The 16,944-nt window shown below is 43.9% G+C and overlaps 1 protein-coding gene across 1 annotated transcript in view; it reads left to right on the forward strand.

Annotated features, from left to right (window-relative positions):
- Nckap1l (NCK associated protein 1 like) overlaps positions 1-13,482 on the forward strand; it is a 44,664-nt gene extending 31,182 nt beyond the window's left edge. The window contains exons 23-31 of the mRNA XM_034516514.3: positions 1,449-1,546; positions 1,662-1,755; positions 1,902-1,984; positions 2,219-2,299; positions 4,942-5,035; positions 5,852-5,968; positions 6,386-6,495; positions 8,140-8,229; positions 13,118-13,482. Of these exons, the coding sequence (XP_034372405.1) occupies positions 1,449-1,546; positions 1,662-1,755; positions 1,902-1,984; positions 2,219-2,299; positions 4,942-5,035; positions 5,852-5,968; positions 6,386-6,495; positions 8,140-8,229; positions 13,118-13,249 (899 nt within the window). The 3' untranslated portion in view covers positions 13,250-13,482. The remainder of the gene's footprint in view (positions 1-1,448; positions 1,547-1,661; positions 1,756-1,901; positions 1,985-2,218; positions 2,300-4,941; positions 5,036-5,851; positions 5,969-6,385; positions 6,496-8,139; positions 8,230-13,117) is intronic.
- Positions 13,483-16,944: the final 3,462 nt, after the last annotated feature.

Consider the following 16,944-nt stretch of genomic DNA (forward strand, 5'->3'; position numbering starts at 1 on the left):
CCAGGCAGCAGTGTTAGCTTTCTAAGGTGGCTAGTTAATTGTAAAATCCTTTTACAATTCTCAGCTTAGTCCTGTGGTTGTAAATTGGTGACTCTATAAATGTCTAGTATTTACTTTGGACCAGGCATCCCATTAGCTGCAGTGACCAAAGCTATTTCCTTTGTAATTAATGAAGGTGGATGGCATCAACTGGTTCTTCCTTCAAAGACTGCAGCTAGGAACCCCAGTTTCCCTTCCTTTCTGAATTCTGATTAATGATGTTGAACATGTCTTTCTTTCGTTGCTCTCCTGTTACTTCTGATCTCTTATGGTTTCCCTTGCTGGAATGGTCCATAGCCAAAGATCACAGCCAGAGCCTCTTCCATCTGAGCTTGCCACTAGGATTTTCAACCTGGGATTCCCCCAGGCAAGTTTGATTTAACTCAGAAAGGGCAAAAGCAGGCTGGGTGGGAGTAATAAAGCCTTAGGGGCAAGCCTAGATTTGGAAGAATAAATAATTTAAAGCAAAAAAGAACTGAGACTCTGGGGAATGTTTGCTGATTGTGAAAAAGAAAAGGCAATTCAAGGGGAAACTGGGCCAGTAAGATATTAAATACCAGAAGTTTGAGAAATGAGACCCCGGATGCACAAGCATTGTCTCTGCAGGGATGGGGGGCTTTGCCCTGGGTTTCTGGACATCCCTCTGATATGATCAACTTACCTTGGTCAAGCACCTAATCCCATTGCCTGTAAAGCCATGGTGGAGTACCTCTGCTTCACACCGCATAGGGCTTTTGATAACCACATAAGATACCCCTTTTTCATCTGGACCAAGTTTTCTACAGTGTTTATCATTGAAGTTTTTTATGCTTCCATCGACTCTGAGGAATTCATAATTTCTTTTCACATTACAGGGGAACAAAGAGGCTCTGAGAGGTTTAGTGACTTTTCTGAGGCCTCACATCTAATAAAGCAAATTTAGCTAGGACAACAATAGTAACACCCAGAAAAATGGACTGGGAAGTGCAGGTTCATATAAGAAATTAATGGGGGCCTGGAAAGATAACTCAGCAGTTAAGAGAACCAGCTACTCCTCTGGAGGACCGGAGCTTGGTTGGGTTTGAATACCCACAACAGTCTACAACTCTGGCTTCATGGGATCTGATGTCCTCTTCTGGCCTCTGTGGGAATTCATACTCATGGTGCACATACATTCAGGCACACAGACACATAAATTTTGTTTTTTTTTTTTTTTTCTTTTTTAAAGAAGAAAATGGCTATCATCACATGAGGTGAGTCATGTTATAGGTACCAGTGGGAAGTGTGGATATTGTCCCAGAGGCAGAGACAGACCTGCCATCTGTATGTAGGACTAGAGATCCCCCCTCCCCAGCTGCCCATATTCTTTTTTTCCTAGACAACATTTTAAATATTCAAAGACTTGTGTCCCCTTTGAAATTCTATTCCAGAGATGCGAGCCTTGGCTGAAATTCTTGGCCCCTATGGCATGAAGTTCCTGAGTGAAAACCTGATGTGGCATGTGACATCTCAGATTGTGGAACTGAAGGTAGGTAGTATGGCAGGGGCCTGGGAAAGGTCTTGCCTTGGCACCGTGGGAGCTGGAAGACAGAGTGTTGCTGTTTTCTTTCCCTGCTGTATGCCTCTGTTTTCTTCAACTGCAGAAGCTGGTGGTGGAAAACATGGATATACTGGTTCAGATCAGATCCAACTTCAGCAAGCCAGAATTGATGGCATCTTTGCTGCCCCAGCTGACAGGTAAACACCTTCCTAAAGGAACTACAAGGGAGACACTGTGAATGTTGGGGGCTTTGAGGATCTTGGGGGTTAGGCAGGGCTTGGAAAAGCAAAAGTAATCACCATTCTCTCTTGTTCTATTTTCTCACAACTCACTTTCTCTTCAGGGGCTGAAAATGTGCTGAAACGAATGACCATCATCGGGGTTATTCTCAGTTTTAGGGCCATGGCCCAAGAGGGACTTCAGGAGGTGAGTGGGGAAGGTTATTGCAAAACCCTAGGCCTCTCTGCAGATAGAGTTTACATGAATCATTTTGAGCATGGATGGGGAGGTGACTGAGCTTGGCAGAGGTCCTTCAGATCCACGAGCTTAGAGAGCTTCCAGGCCTGGGGGATGGGGATTGGAATCCTGGCTTCTTAAGTCGAGTCCCCCTTCTGTCAGTTTTGATCTGTTTTTGGATTCACTCATCTTTTCTTTCTCTAGGTTTTTTCTGCCCACTGTCCCTTTCTCATGGGCCCCATTGAGTGCCTGAAGGAGTTTGTCACCCCAGACACAGACATTAAGGTAGGAGTGCAACTTGGAGATGACTTAGTGAAGATAAAGGTTGTAGTATCTTATAAGGAGCTCTGAAGAATTCTACAGGAAAAAGAGTTGGGACTTGAGTGAGGAAACAGGTCAGGCAGAACTTGAGAGGGAGAGAGAGACAGAGAGGGAGAGGGGAGAGGGAGACAGAGAGGGAGAAGAAAAGAGAGGAGGACAGAGCCAGGGAGCCATATGGGGTGCAGAAGAAAGAGCCTTGAGAGACTCGGTGAAACATTTATGTGGGGAGACAGGTAAGATCTGGAGTAGTATCTATAGGTTTTCACTTGAGATGAGCAACATGCAAAGCAGATGCCAAGTTCCTTGGAAGCAGAGCCCCTCCTTAGGAGTACAATTGTAAGATTTGTTCCTTACTTTCTCACCCACCCTACCTACTTCAGAGGTACCCTAGCCTCAGCCTTTTCTCCTCTCAGTTCTTAAACTTTCAGTCTTCCTAACATCTGTCCTAACATCTGTTTCAGGAACCCGTGGGGCATAGGAGAAGGAGAGTTTGAGAAACAGAGAAAGAGAGAGAGAGAGAAAGAGAGAGAAAGAAAGAGAGAGAGAGAGAGAGAGAGAGAGAGAGAGAGAGAGAGAAAGAGAGAGCGCTTCTGCAGACAAATGGAGTTAACTGTCTACTCCCTCCACCCTTGGAATTAGCTTGTCTTTTGAATCCTCTAGTACAAACAAATGTGTTATTCAGGAAATACAGCTAAATCCCGGGGACAAGTTCCTTCTGGTATAATGAACAGGCCATTTCTCTTATGATTGATTCCTTTAAAGGAAAGAGGTCTGAAGTGGTGAGCAGGAAGAATTAAAGTACAGTGTTCAGAACTTCTTTACTTGGGAATCAAAACACTTATGGAGTTTCCTCCTTTTTCTGCCCCAGATCACTTGGGGGTCAGGTGATGGGTGACACTTGAATGAGTTTGCCACCTCTTTTAGAAGGTTTTGATTTGATGCATAGCTCTGGTTTCCAGTAATTGCTGATGATCAGTCTGAGTGCTCCATCTTGTCAGGAGTTTGTCCAGCTCACATCATCTGGACAGTTCTGATTTTTAGGCTCAGCTTGCTTGAGAATATAGGCAGACGAGTAGAAAAAGGGTATGACCTGGAGGAAAGTCTCTATTGTGTCAGAGGTGGAGTAGAGGAAGGGAAAATGAGACTTGTTGACCATCCCTTTCTTCCTTCAGTACCACACATCACTTACTATGTTTCTGATCTGCTTGGCCTGTAACCACAGGCAGGCTTGTCTAAGGGATTTAAATAAAGGGCTGAGCAGAAGGTGGCTTCTGTATTGGTACTATTTACAAAGTGTGTTGCTATAACATCTGTGGGGCATTTGTGCAAAAGATGTGCTTTAAAAAAACAAAAACAGAAAACCAAACTTTCAAAAGAAGTCTAAGTGTTTGGGATGGGGGTCATGATTTGAGTTACACCCTGAGAACTCAATTCTGAATACAGTGAACGAGAGATCCAGGTATCAATCAGTCAGCCTTTATAGATGTCTTGGATATATTCTCAGCCCTAGGTGAAACACTAGGAAGATGAAGAAAAGTGCAAAGATCTGGTTGCAGCAAAGGGAGAAGAGGGATGGCATAATTCTGTTAGTCACCAAGACTAACACGAATAACCTGCTATAAGTATCATTGTTGCATCTCTACAGAGGAGAATCCTGAGGCTCAATGAGATTAAAACACACTGACTTTAGACACAGTGACTAAGTGGTGGTGGAAAGATTTGAGTCAAGATCTATCTCACTTCCAAAATGTCTTCTCCCTTTACTATGCCACAGGATGTTTAAAAATGTAGACTCTGGGAAGAAGCCACCTGTTTTGCTTCCACTCTGAAAAGACAGCTAATACCAGGTGCTGCGTATGATATGTGCTTGGTCAATAAAACAGGAAAGGAAGGAGAGATGAGTTTGGATGGACTCAGGGAGGCCTACAAGACTCGAATTAAGCTTGATAACTTAGATGTAAACAGAGAAGAGGGAACAATGTTAGAGATTGAAAGGACCTGGACCAAAGCTTGAAAGAAAGGAAGAGGTAATTTGGGACAAGTGAATAAGTAACCTTGGCTGCACTGATTAAATGAAGCATTTAGGAAAATAAGGTTTTCCTTGAATGCTAAGCAGTGCGTGTGTGTATTCATGTGTGTTTGTGCATTTGAGTGTATGGATGCATGTACATGTGTGTCCTTGATTTTTTTCCACCTTATCTTGTGAGATAGGATCTTTCATTGAACTGGTACCTCATTGATATGGTTAGGTTAGGCCAACTGGCTAGTGAACTCCAGGATCAGTCTGTCTCTCCACTCTGGACCCAGAACTAGGGTTATAAATGTACACTAACATGCACAACTTTTTTTATGTGGGTGCTGGGATTCAGACTCAGATCCTCATGCTTGTGCAATAAACATTTTATTGACAGCCATTTCCATAGCTCCAAAAAGCATTTTTGCCCTTTGCAGGCTATAGAAAACTATGAGAAGACTAGAAAAATAATAGTAAATCATAAGTTAAAACACCATGACCTGGCTGCTGGTAGCTTTGGCCAACTACCTCTCCAATGCTAGAATTTCTCCCCAGGATTTTTGTTCTCTATCAGGATTTTGTTCTCTATCAGGTCACCCTGAGTGTCTTTGAGCTGGCGTGTGCTGCAGGGGTGAGCTGTGACATTGACCCAGCCTTGGTAGCTGCCATTGCCAATCTGAAAGCTGGTAAGATGGAAATGGGCAAGGAAGGGCTTGTGCCCCACTTTGGGCAGGTGAAATGTCAAATTAAAGGCTTTGTTTTGGGATGTGAATTTAGATGATATAAGATGGGATGTAAGACAGAGTGTAGTCCCTAACCTTCAGAAGATGCTCACAGAGGTGACTTAGGTTCTTTTGATCAAGCTGAAGAAGACAGTTCTAAGCGAAAATCTCTTGTTCAGCAACTGCTCAGGGAACTTATGTTGTGGTTGGGGAAATAAGATTCATGCAAATAAATCAATGAGAGAACAACTCTAGATAGCAGATGATCTCACACTAAGTTGTGTGGAATGACATCCAAGTTCTTCACAGTGATCCTGTGCACCTTCCAGTCGTTTCCCAGGCCCACTCTTACATATTCCATTACATGCTTCCTTGATTGGCCCATTTATTGTTATATATAACTCAAAGAGACCTGAATCTAAGGATTGGCATTAAACTCTTCAAATTTGCCAGATTCATCCATTTTCTTCTCTCTTGATCAGTGAGAATTTATCTCTTCTGTGCCTCTCTAGCTTTTGAAGAAGCTGACAGGTATCCTAGGATGCCTGTCAGCAGAGCTCTTGATGGGAGTTTTGCTCTGCCATAGGCATGGGTAGGGCTCTAGGATTTGAGCCTCACTGTAATTGGGTATTCCTTCTGTCTCCTTTAGTCACTTCTAACTTGTCTACAACAGATACTAAATCATATTAGAGGTACTTTTTCATGTGAGTATGCTTCTGTGAAGTAGGACCCTGTAGGAGATAATTCTAGTTTGCTGAACTTACTTTTCTTTTTTCTCAGATAACTCATCCCCTGAAGAAGAGTATAAGGTAGCATGCCTACTCTTGATCTTTCTTGCTGTTTCCCTCCCACTCCTTGCCACTGACCCTTCTTCCTTCTTCAGCATTGAGAAAGATGGTAAGTAAGATGCAGATTTGAAGGATCAGTGCTATTCAGATTTCTGCTGGAGAGGGAGGTAGAATAAAGATAAGTTACGTGGAACATACAGACTTCTTTAAAGGTGTAAATTTCTGTTTCATAAAGCACTTGAGAATGTGTGCATAAAATTTACTCCAATAAAATGCCATAGGAGTATACTTCTTCTAGTCCTCAAATGACAACTAGTTATTTTGGTGTCAATTAGGGGAGTCTAGCCTGTGGGGGGAGGGGAAGGAGAGAAGGAGAGAAGGAGAGAAAGAGGCAGAGACACAGACAGAAACAGAGACAGAGACAAAGAGACACAGAAAAAGAGAGAGAGATATTTTTCAGTTAGGGCCAGCCTGGGCTGTTCATTTTGTCATTCTCTTTGTCCTTCCTCCCTCCATGCTAACCTAGGCTACAACAACAACATTCATTGTTTGACCAAAGCCATCATCCAGGTGTCTGCTGCTCTCTTCACTCTGTACAACAAGAACATTGAAACACACCTCAAGGAATTTCTGGTGGTAAGTAGAAGTGGCTCGACTTCATCTTCTGTAGAGTCTAACCTCCCATGTCATTCTTGCAGGAAGAATGGAGGACTTTACCTTTCCTGACAACTGGGACTTCAGCGTCTGTCCAGATATTTGGGGAGATTATATGGACAATGAGAAAATCTGAGTTTTGCCATTGTCAAGTCCTCTGATCTCTAGACAGACAAACTTTTGAGGGCTCAGTTTTCTCATTTATAAACTAAAGAGATTAAACTGTGATTCATCATGCTGGTGCACATCAGAATATCCTAAGGAGTTTGTTAAAATAGACTCCTGATCGCTACCCCAGACCTCCTGAATTAGAAGACAGAGTGAGGCCCAGCCTCATGTTTCTAATTTGGTTTCCAGGAAATCAGAGATACATTAAAGTCATAGTGATGCTGAGTTTCATACTCTCTAAGGGCCCTTCCTACTCTACTGTCATTCACCAGTTTTCAAGCTTAGGTTTAAATCATGAAATATTAGCATTCCCAGCGAGTGGGCTTCATCTTAGGATCTTACTTTGAGAACACCTAGACTGGGTTTCCAAGGCCTGGAGTTTACAGCCAGAGTAGATTTTGTTTGATTTTGTTTGTGTAGATTTTGTTTGAAAGTCATAGAAAATATTTTAAGTCAAAGTTTGACTCCATGTAAGTATTATCATTGATATTTGTTTTGCCCCTGGAAAAACATAGAATAAATAATTTCCTTCCATAGTTGAAAGAGGTCCTAGAGTTTTCTACTCTGGATTCCTGTCTGTACATTCTGGTCATTACCCTCACCCTGCCTGAGCGTTCTCAGCAATGGGGAGCATCTTCCTTTGTGAAGCATGGTCTTGAGTTAATAAGCATGGCCTTATCTTTTTCCTTTCAAAAGGAAAGAGCAGGTGACTTTTTTTTCCAGGAATTATATATCCTTATTCTGAAAAGTACATGCCAGGTACATTAAGTTGGTTAGAGTGCCTCTGTTTAAGCTGGGACAACCAACTAGACAGAATGAGCTCTAACCATTTTAAAAGTAAAGCAGAATGACTTCCACAAGATCTCCAAGAAAAGAGATCCCCAACTCTATTTCTTTGTTCCTTTGTGCCTTGTTTGGTTGCTAAGTTCAGGTCACCTGGGTCTGGTCTACGTGATTCACGCTTCTAACTATTTCCTTGACCTGTTTGAGGCCTGGCAGTGAATGGAGGTGACAGCCTCTTGGGAGATGATAGGAGAATTCTAAGACCACTATTTGAATCAGAGGTTCATCCTTGGTGTTGGGGTACAGAGTCAGCTGTAAACAGTCTGATGGCAGAGGCATCTAGAGGATGCTGAGGAGAGGAGGTTAATCTCTTGGTGCACAGTATTACCAGCCTTTGTTCTAGGTTCTGCCCTGCCCCTTGTGCCCTCTTTCCTGGCATTTGATGATTTCCTTTTGTCTGCACTGACAGGCTAAGCCATTGGGATTTATTTTGCTATGCAGGCAATGTGTGTCTCTCAAACCTAGGGACCTGATACTTTCCCACCATGAGCTTTCAAGAACAGCCTAGCACTTCTTAAGGCTCCTCCTTGATCTTTTCTTAAGTTCCTGTAGCCTGGGGCTGTTCTATTCTGACCTCCATAAAAATCTGTTTCTTTATAAATGCTTCCTCTGCAGGTGGCCTCTGTCAGCCTCTTACAGCTGGGCCAGGAGACTGACAAGCTCAAAACCAGAAATCGTGAATCCATTTCTCTGCTTATGCGCTTGGTATGTATCTTGTTTAAGATGGTCTGGGAATGGAGAGGAAGGGCCAGCAGAGACTCCTTTTTAGGGTCTTTGGGTTCCTGCCATATTATCAATCAAAACATTAACTAAGAATTTAAGTTCTCCTGGTTCCTCTGGATCTGTGTTCATATTTTGGTGAGCATTCTAGGCTTATCCTGTGATCCCAGAGCAGAACATTCAAGGACTTCTGGCACAATGAGATGTCTCTTGCCCTTAACTCATGGGTCCCTTGTCTTGCAGTGTTCCTGAGTTTGACCTGGAGGAGGGCAGCAATGTCCTTTTTGTATAGCTGTTCAGTATGTTTTTGGTTTTCTCTGACAACTTCCTACCAGTGTATTTCTTGTCTTCAAGGATACTATGAAGAGAACAATACAGAGAGGACTTAAAGTGGTTTAGGTATGGGGATCACAGGAAGAAATTAATTTTGGTTATAAGGCAGGGAGCTTGGTAAATCCATGAATCAGGCAGTTCACGCACATTCCCTTGCTTTTCAAGCTGTGTGCTTACCTTTAATTTGGCAGAAAGTTCCTGGAGCTCTGACTCAGTTGACTTTTTAAAGTGCTTTCCTTATGGCTTTGTTTTCCTCTTCAACATATTTACTCACTGTTTTTATCTGATAGTCTAATCCTTCAGGTTGGGCAGGTAGGTCTGCTGGGTCTGTCTAGAGGCCCTGCCCTTACCCTTTTCTTACCACCTTTCATCCCCACCTTACTCTTCTCTGGCCTAGTGGGAGAAGATGTGCCCCAACTCAGAGGACCCACTCAAGGTTTGTATGGTATTAGAGTTCTCCAGCCCACCCTGCTGGGGTAGACAATGGATGTAGCTGTGCTACCCAAAGATATATGGCTGTAGCTGAGATGTTCAGGTAGAGACGTCTGTGCGTGTACAAAACTCTTCAAATGGAGTGAAAAGAGAAGAGGGACTTGACTAAAACTGAGTTATTCTTTTGTTTTGTTAGGCTATAGAACTCTGATAAGTCTAAGAGTTAAAAAAATTTACACTCATTTGTGTGTGTATATGTCCATGCTGTGGTGCATGTGTGCTCTGAGGGCAACTTGCAGGAGTTAATTCTCTCCTTCTACCATGTGGGTCCTAGAGATCAAACTCAGGTCTTTAGTGCCTTTACCAGCTGAGCTAGCTCTCTGGCCCAAGCCTAAGCATTCTTTTTCTCTTTCTTTTCTTTTCTTTTCTTTTCTTTTCTTTTCTTTTCTCTTTCTTTCTTTTCTTTTCTTTTCTTTTCTTTTCTCTTTCTTTCTTTCTTTCTTTCTTTCTCTCTCCCTCCCCCTCTCTCTCTTTCTTTCATTCATTCATTCATTCATTCATTCATTCTTTTTCCCTATTTATTTATTTTTATTTTACATGCATTGGCATTTTGCCTGTATGTCTGTGTGAGGATGTCAGATCTTGGAGTTACAGACAGTTGTGAACTGCCTTGTGGGTGCTGAGTATTGAACCCAGGTTCTCTGGAAGAAACTTTAGTGCTTCTAACTGTGGAGCCATTTTTCCAGCCCCAGTCTAAGCATTCTTAGCTCAGTCTTAGACTTCAATGAATATACAAGGTATATTTTGAAAGTATGACAAAATAGATTTATTTATTTATTTATTCGTTCTCATGTGTCCCATGCTGGTCTTGAACTTGATATATAACCATGGATGATCTTGATTTTCTGGTTCTCTTGTTTCTACCTCTAGAATGTTATTATTACAGGTATATATCACCATACCCAGTTTATTTTTAAATTTAACTTAATGTGGTATGTGGTCTTAGAAATAGAGGCACAGGCATTCCTGGGACTTGACCCTTCTGGCTCCCTTCTTTAAAGACTGAGGCCTTGAGTGATATCTATGTCTCAGTGAGAAAAAGGCCTACTTGTGGGGTGGTGGGCTGTGAAAAGCAGCTGGGCTCCTGGTCGGGCACAGGCCTTGAACCCCGGACCCTAATGGGATGGAAGGTGTTCTGCTTTGCTCCTGAACCCCTGGTTCCTTCACTTAGTTTCAACCCTCCACAGCCCCTCCCACATAGAGGTCTATGGCCATCAGTTACTTAGGAATAGTGCCCCAGGCTCTCCCACATGTAGATGAGGTCTAAGCTCTCAGACCAAGCCAATAGGGGTTATCTATTGCCAGACCCTGACCCACCCCAAAACTGTATGTAAGAGCTCTATTTGGGAGAAGTAAAAAGGTTCGAGAATCATCCCGATGTCTGGGAGTTTCTGTTGCAAGAGCTGTAACACTTGGGAAGAGATCTGCTTGCTAGCTAGCTGTTATCTCACTGGCCCAGCCCAGACCGGCTCGGCTCAGCGCACAGGGACAGGTGCAGCACCTGGGAGTGACTGGGTACCAACAGCAGAGACACAGGCAGAGGCAGCAGCAGCAGAGGCAATTCGCCCTCCCTGTTAGAACTCTATCCCCTTGGCCTGGACCCCTACACCTGGCCTGGATATTATGGTGGGGGAGGGGGAGAAGAATGAACTTGAAGTGTGTACATATGTGTATGGTGTGTGAGGGCTCCAGGAAGGATGCTAGGCAAACACTGCATTTGGTTCTCTCTCTCTCTCTCTCTCTCTCTCTCTCTCTCTCTCTCTCTCTCCCTCCCTCCCTCCCTCCCTCCCTCCCTCCCTCTTCCTCCTTCTCCTTTCCTTCTGTCTGTCCTTTCTTCCTTCCTTTCTGTCTTTTTCTCTTTCTTTCTGAGACAGTTTTATAGTGTTGCTCAGTCTGACCTGCACTCAGAATATCCCTGCCTGAATGTTTGTCTTCATGCCCAGCAACAGCATGGTACTCTATCCACAATGGCATGGTTAGAGTTAGGAGACATTTGAAGAAGTGCATTGTAGACTTCAAGCACTCGATAAATGGAGCAGTCTGCGTGCTGCTCATTTTTGTTTCAGGACGGCTTAAGTGTGCCTCTATTTCCTCTGGAAAGTACAAAGTGTGTTGTGAATTGACTTTTAGCCCCACCTCCTGTGCCATGATCTCCACCTCCAAGCCTGCCCTAAAAGATAGGTAGGTTCCTGTCCCTGGTAGCCCTGGTAGGAGCAGAGCCAGGACCAGGCACTTTTTGCTGAGGTGAAGATTGAGGGACTAGCTGCTGCAAAGCAATTTAAATGCAAATGTTTCCACAGAGAAATTGGAGATGATTGCAGGGAAGGCACTGTGTTCTGAGTTAAAAGGCTATTTGTGTAATCCCACAATCTGGCCAGCACTTTCCTCCCTGGGGTCTTCTTGTTTTCACTGTCCAACCTGAGCATGGCCCACCCCAGGGTTGACAGCCTGTTCCTGGCATGTGTTCCTGGGGAAAGAGATGGCTCTCAGAAGCAAGAACTTAGATGTCATAGCCACACCATATCCTGAGACTGAAAGGTTGATAGTAGAGAAATGGTGGAAGAGCAGAATGAGATTCAGGATATATAGGCTGATTTGGGACTAGAACCCAAACAGCCCTATACTGGAGGTCTCTGGGCCTCCAGTATAGGGCTGTTCTCAGTGCCACAGAGAATAGGAAACCATGGACTAGTGGCTCTTTTCTGAAGCTGTCACCGGTTTCTCTGTACCTGACTGCATCTGCTACCTGAGGGTTGGAAATCTCAGTAAGCAAGGAACTCCCTCTATTACTGGACTTTGGCTTGGGACTTCAGAGTTTATTTTTGTTAGTTATTTTTTTAATCTTAATTTTTATTTTAAGTAAATTAATTGAACAATTTATTATTTTAGACAAGGTTTACTATGCAGCCTTGGATAGCCTGACACTCAATATGTGGCCCAGGTTGGCCTCAATCTCATGATACTTTTTCTGCCTCAGCCTTGAGTCAGGATGGTAGGCATGAGTCACAACATCTGACTGGGGCTGTAGTTTTGACAGAGGATTTTCTTTCCTCCAGGCTATGTTGCTGCTCTTTTGAGGCCATTTTGTGCAGACTGTGTGAATGTGTTTGCAAACAGCAAAATCTTACCGATGTAAAACTTGAAGCGTCTTTGGAGAGAGGTAGAAACAGTTGATACCAGATATGGTAGATTTTCTTTCCTTAGTGGATCTGTAGAATTCGAAGTACCAGACATATTGGGGAGGGCCCACTGTGTGAATTGCCAGAGGATGTGGGACTCCACTCTGGAACATGATTTCTTGAGTGAACCAATTCTAAAGAAATACACCCTGCTTCTTCCACCCTGATGGAAACCCAGCTCAACCCTAGGCTGTGCTGCTGTTTTGAGCATATGGCATCTCTGCCCATTCTCACAGCCTTACTATTGCCCTTAGTCTTATCTAGGCATCCGATCTATCTTCTGTTTAGCTATGGGCACTGCTGGGATTGCCATAGCATAAAAGCTTCTAATTAAACTAATTAATCATGCCTGGTCCTTTATGTAGCATCCTTACTGCTCCCCAGGTGCTCTGCTGGGGGAGGGAGGAACCCGAAGCCCAGTGTAAGAGGGCCCGTGTGGTTTTACCCCCTCCACTCCCACTCACCTTCCCCACCCCGGCCTGCTGTGGTAACTGTTTCTCTGGCTGTAAAGAAAGCTTTGAGATGAGTGAGCACTACTGTCTGTTTTTGCTTGAGCCTATGCTGCCCACATGTGATTTAGTATCCAGAACAGGAGAGACTCTAGGAAAATGGTTTGTTTGTTTTTCTTTTCCCTTGCCTTCTGTTTCTGTGCCCTTTACATTATCCCTGATGGAGAGGATGGGCCATTGAAATGGAGCCCAGGAGGACACTGCCTTGGGGAGCCAGATCAAGAGCCAGTGTAGGGAAAGAGTGAGTCAGATCTGCTTACTTTGAACTCTCAGAGCTACAAAGGGCCTAGGACCTGTATGATGAAAATTGTTGTCACAGATAACTTCTGGGAGTCCTCACCCTTTGGCTCTATGTTTCAGGTGGTGGAGGAGTCACCCTTCTTGACCCTGGACATGCTGGAGTCCTGTTTCCCTTACGTTCTACTACGCAACGCCTATCGGGAGGTTTCCCGGGCCTTCTACCTGAACCGTCTGTCAGCCAGTTCCCACTGAAGGGCCCTTTGGAGATGCCAAGAGCCATACTGCAGTGAAAGTTGCAGCCATTTCTTTAAAAGGGGAGAAGAATGAGAGGGTACCAGGGAGAGACAGATCAGGCCCCACAACTGAAAGGGATAAGGAGGAATATCCAGGGCTGAGGAATCATGGATAAGTGGGACAGGCAGAGGCCATGGAGGACAATTTATAGATAAAGGAGTGTGAACCACATGTATGAATTTTTAACCATGAAAAAAAAAAAAAAAACAGTGACTTATAAGCATATTGTGTATCTTCTGGTGACTCCAGCTTGAGCTCTGACAGGCATGGGTCTATCCGACCTTCATCACTATTCTAGGATAATGTTGGTGGGCAGAGATGATCAATCATCATATTAAACCATAATGAGCTTATAATCCTCCCGCTGGAGCTGCTATTGTCTCCTGCACATTCATTAGGACGATTATCTCCTTTTTTCCTTTTCCAAATGTGTCCAGCAAACATCCAGCCTGCTCCTTCTGCAGCAGGACAACACAGGAACCCACTTCTCTTCTAAGGGCTCTTGGTCCATCTCACCTTCACTCTGTTCTCCACTGGGGCAAGGGGAAAGTGTCCTCCAAAGGTATCATGGCCAGCTTACTCTCCTACCTACTGTGGGTAAAAAGTGTATCTCCCTTGTTCTCACCCTGCCTATTTTTCCTTGTGTGTCTCCACAGCCCAGAACAGAGAGGGACAATCCAGATCATCTGACAGCCAAGTGAAACAGACTCATGTGGGTTTTCCCTCCTATACCATTAGGGGGGTATTCTACCTCCTAATGGGTGGGACTAACTTAACCTCTAATCCCCTTGTCAGCCTGAGTACAGCTGTTGCTCCAGGCAGGGACTTCTCTTATAGATCTTAAATTTCACATACCTCATTAGGTCAGAGGGCCCAAGAGTAGGATCCTTGAGGGAGTACAAGCTGTTTCAACTTAGCCATTTTCTGCACTAATTAGAATTTCAAGTGTCACAGAGCCTGGGGCATTTAAGATAGCACTAACTGGGTTTAGTAACTCCATGGCAGAACGCAGTTAACCCCATCCTTCATTCACACAGTCATTGCAGGGAGGGCTGGAGTAACAGATCATATGTGTCACAGACCCAGCATAGTGGGAATGGGAAAACATAATTAGCCAGTTGATTAATTAGGGTCATGTCCATGCTTCCATTATGAAAAGGAAGCAATTGTTGGCTTTTAGCAAAACCATCCAGCTTTCATTAAACCAATTTGATAGCTGTTTTGGGATTGTGTATGGATGTTTGCTTTTTATTTCTTCAGACCTGGGGGTTAGTCAATACTTCTTTCACTTGATACACATAATCAACCAAACATTTTTGTTAGTAACAACTATCTGCTCTCTAGGATATATGCAACAGAGATTCTAGCTTCATGCTCAGTTAATTGCCCTTCCTTCCTTCCTCCCTTCCTTCCTTCCTTCCTTCCTTCCTTCCTTCCTTCCTATGAAGAGGACGTTGTGTACAAAGGGGTGGCTCATTGTCAGACCAGCTGACACCACAAGCACAGCTGATGAGGAGAGAAAGGCTCAGGGATATCTGGTCAATGATATATCTTCTCTTTTCTCTTGATTCAAGGTCTTGTTATGTAGTTCAGGCTAACCTCAAATTTATAATCCTCCTGCATCAGGCTCCCAAGTGGTGGGATTCTAGGCATAGACCATTACACCCTGCTGACTCTACACTCTTGTATCTCTTTTGGCTCTTCTTCTTGAGGGGGCATAGAGACGCTTCATGTGCATGGAGAATCATTTACAAAAAAACTTCACAGAGGATAGCTAGAGAGGTAGGCGACAAAGGTAGGGACAATGTCCTTTTGTTAATTTAAAAAAAAATCAAGATTTACATGTACTTGTAAGAAATAATACAGGGAGACCCTGTTGTCTACCCTCACACAATTTCACTCAATGGTAACATTTCATAATACAACCAGGATAATGGGGCATTAGTATAACTCACTGGTCTCACTTAGGCATTGCAGTTTTACTTACACTGGTTCTCTGTGTATGTATATTCAGCACTACCATGTGCAAGCTTGTATATCTGTGACAGTCAAGACACAGAGTAACTAACTCTATTACCACACAGATTTTATAATCACCCCCATTTCCCTTGCAACCCACCCACATCAACAGATTTGTTTTCCACTGCTAAAATTTTGCAATTTGACATAATCTCCTTTCACAGACGTGTAATTATGCCCACACATTTATCTACCACCTATACTTTTTCATATCATTTTTCCATGCTTACAGTCATTTTGCAAACTAGACAGGGAAGGCTTCCATATTGCAGGTCAGGAAATATCCAGTGACAATAAATGACTTAATGACAATAAATAACTTAATCAGGCCATGTGTTATACTGAACTGGAACCCAAGTCTGATGCTTAGTCCTGGACTTTCTGTCTGACAGGGTGCCTCTGTATAGAATTCAGAAAACTGTAGAAAGAGCGAACAGGAGAGGTAAGGATGCCACTACCTTTATGAGCAGGAATGAAAGGTGAATGACCAGAAGTGAAGGGATGCAGGAAAAAACAGGATGCATCAGCATTTCCGGTACTTGCTTCCTTAATGAGGAGGATCTCTGACTTCTTACAGCCTAGGACACAGTCAACTATGGACTGTTTTTGTTCTGAGATTCCTCATTTAACTTAGACCCCCAAAGAACTGAGAAGTGATGCTGACCCTAATTGCTCTGACTTGCAGACAGAGTTGGTTCTAGCCTCAGTATTTTCATTAATGTAGTGTTTTCATTAAGTCCCCATTAGCTTCCTTGCAGTAGTGAGATGGAATTATTCCTCTACCAGGCCTGGAGGGAGATGCTTGCTGAGCGGCTGTCCTTGGTTTGGACAGCAGGGATGCTGCTTCTTCTGCTATGTTCTATCTAGGAAGCAGGTAAAGAGGGTAGCCTCGAGGTGCAACCTAAGATCCAGAAGAGGAAAGTCGGGGTTCCCTCTGACATTTTACAAGAAGGAAACAAATGTGGCCTGAACACTAGATCCTGAAGCAAGGGCAGTCTCAGCTAAGGACCAACTTTCTTAATCTTAAGACCCTGCTACCAGTTAATTCTTCCCTCACAAAGTTTGACTTTGTGAAGAGGCTGGCACATGGCTGAAATGTGCTCACGTTGTTGGGGGAAGAATGTTCTTCTAGCCCTCCTCCCCACAAGGCCTCTTGCCTCTCCCAAGTACCTGTCATCAGAGGAGGTAAAGATGAGTCCCCCCTCAGCCCCCACACCTCAGTGAATTGTCAAGTGTTCTCCCTCCCACCTGAATAGGAAGCAGGAGCTGCAGGCCAGGTTGCAGATTGGGGAAGTCAGAAGTTAACTTGAGCTGAGTTTGCAGCATGGTAGAGACTGAAGAGCAGGCTTTTCTTTGTCACTTTGGAGAGAGAGGATTGTGGGGCTGTCCCTTTAAATAGCATTTCTGTAGGAGGCAGATCACATCCATCCGTCACCTGCTGCCAAAGCATCACTTTTGGTCTTTATCAAACTCTGAGCTTGTTGGAAGGGATTGTGGGGCAATGTGTGTGAGGAGGCAGACTTTCCAAGGGGTATGGGCAGGGCACTTCAGCAGAACCTGAACAGGAAAGAGGGAAATGAGGCTGGGGAGAAAGCCTAGGAAAGGTATGGTAGGAGAGGAGAGGTGGAAAAGAC

Source organism: Arvicanthis niloticus, chromosome 13, assembly GCF_011762505.2.
Source record: "Arvicanthis niloticus isolate mArvNil1 chromosome 13, mArvNil1.pat.X, whole genome shotgun sequence".
NCBI lineage: Eukaryota > Metazoa > Chordata > Mammalia > Rodentia > Muridae > Arvicanthis > Arvicanthis niloticus.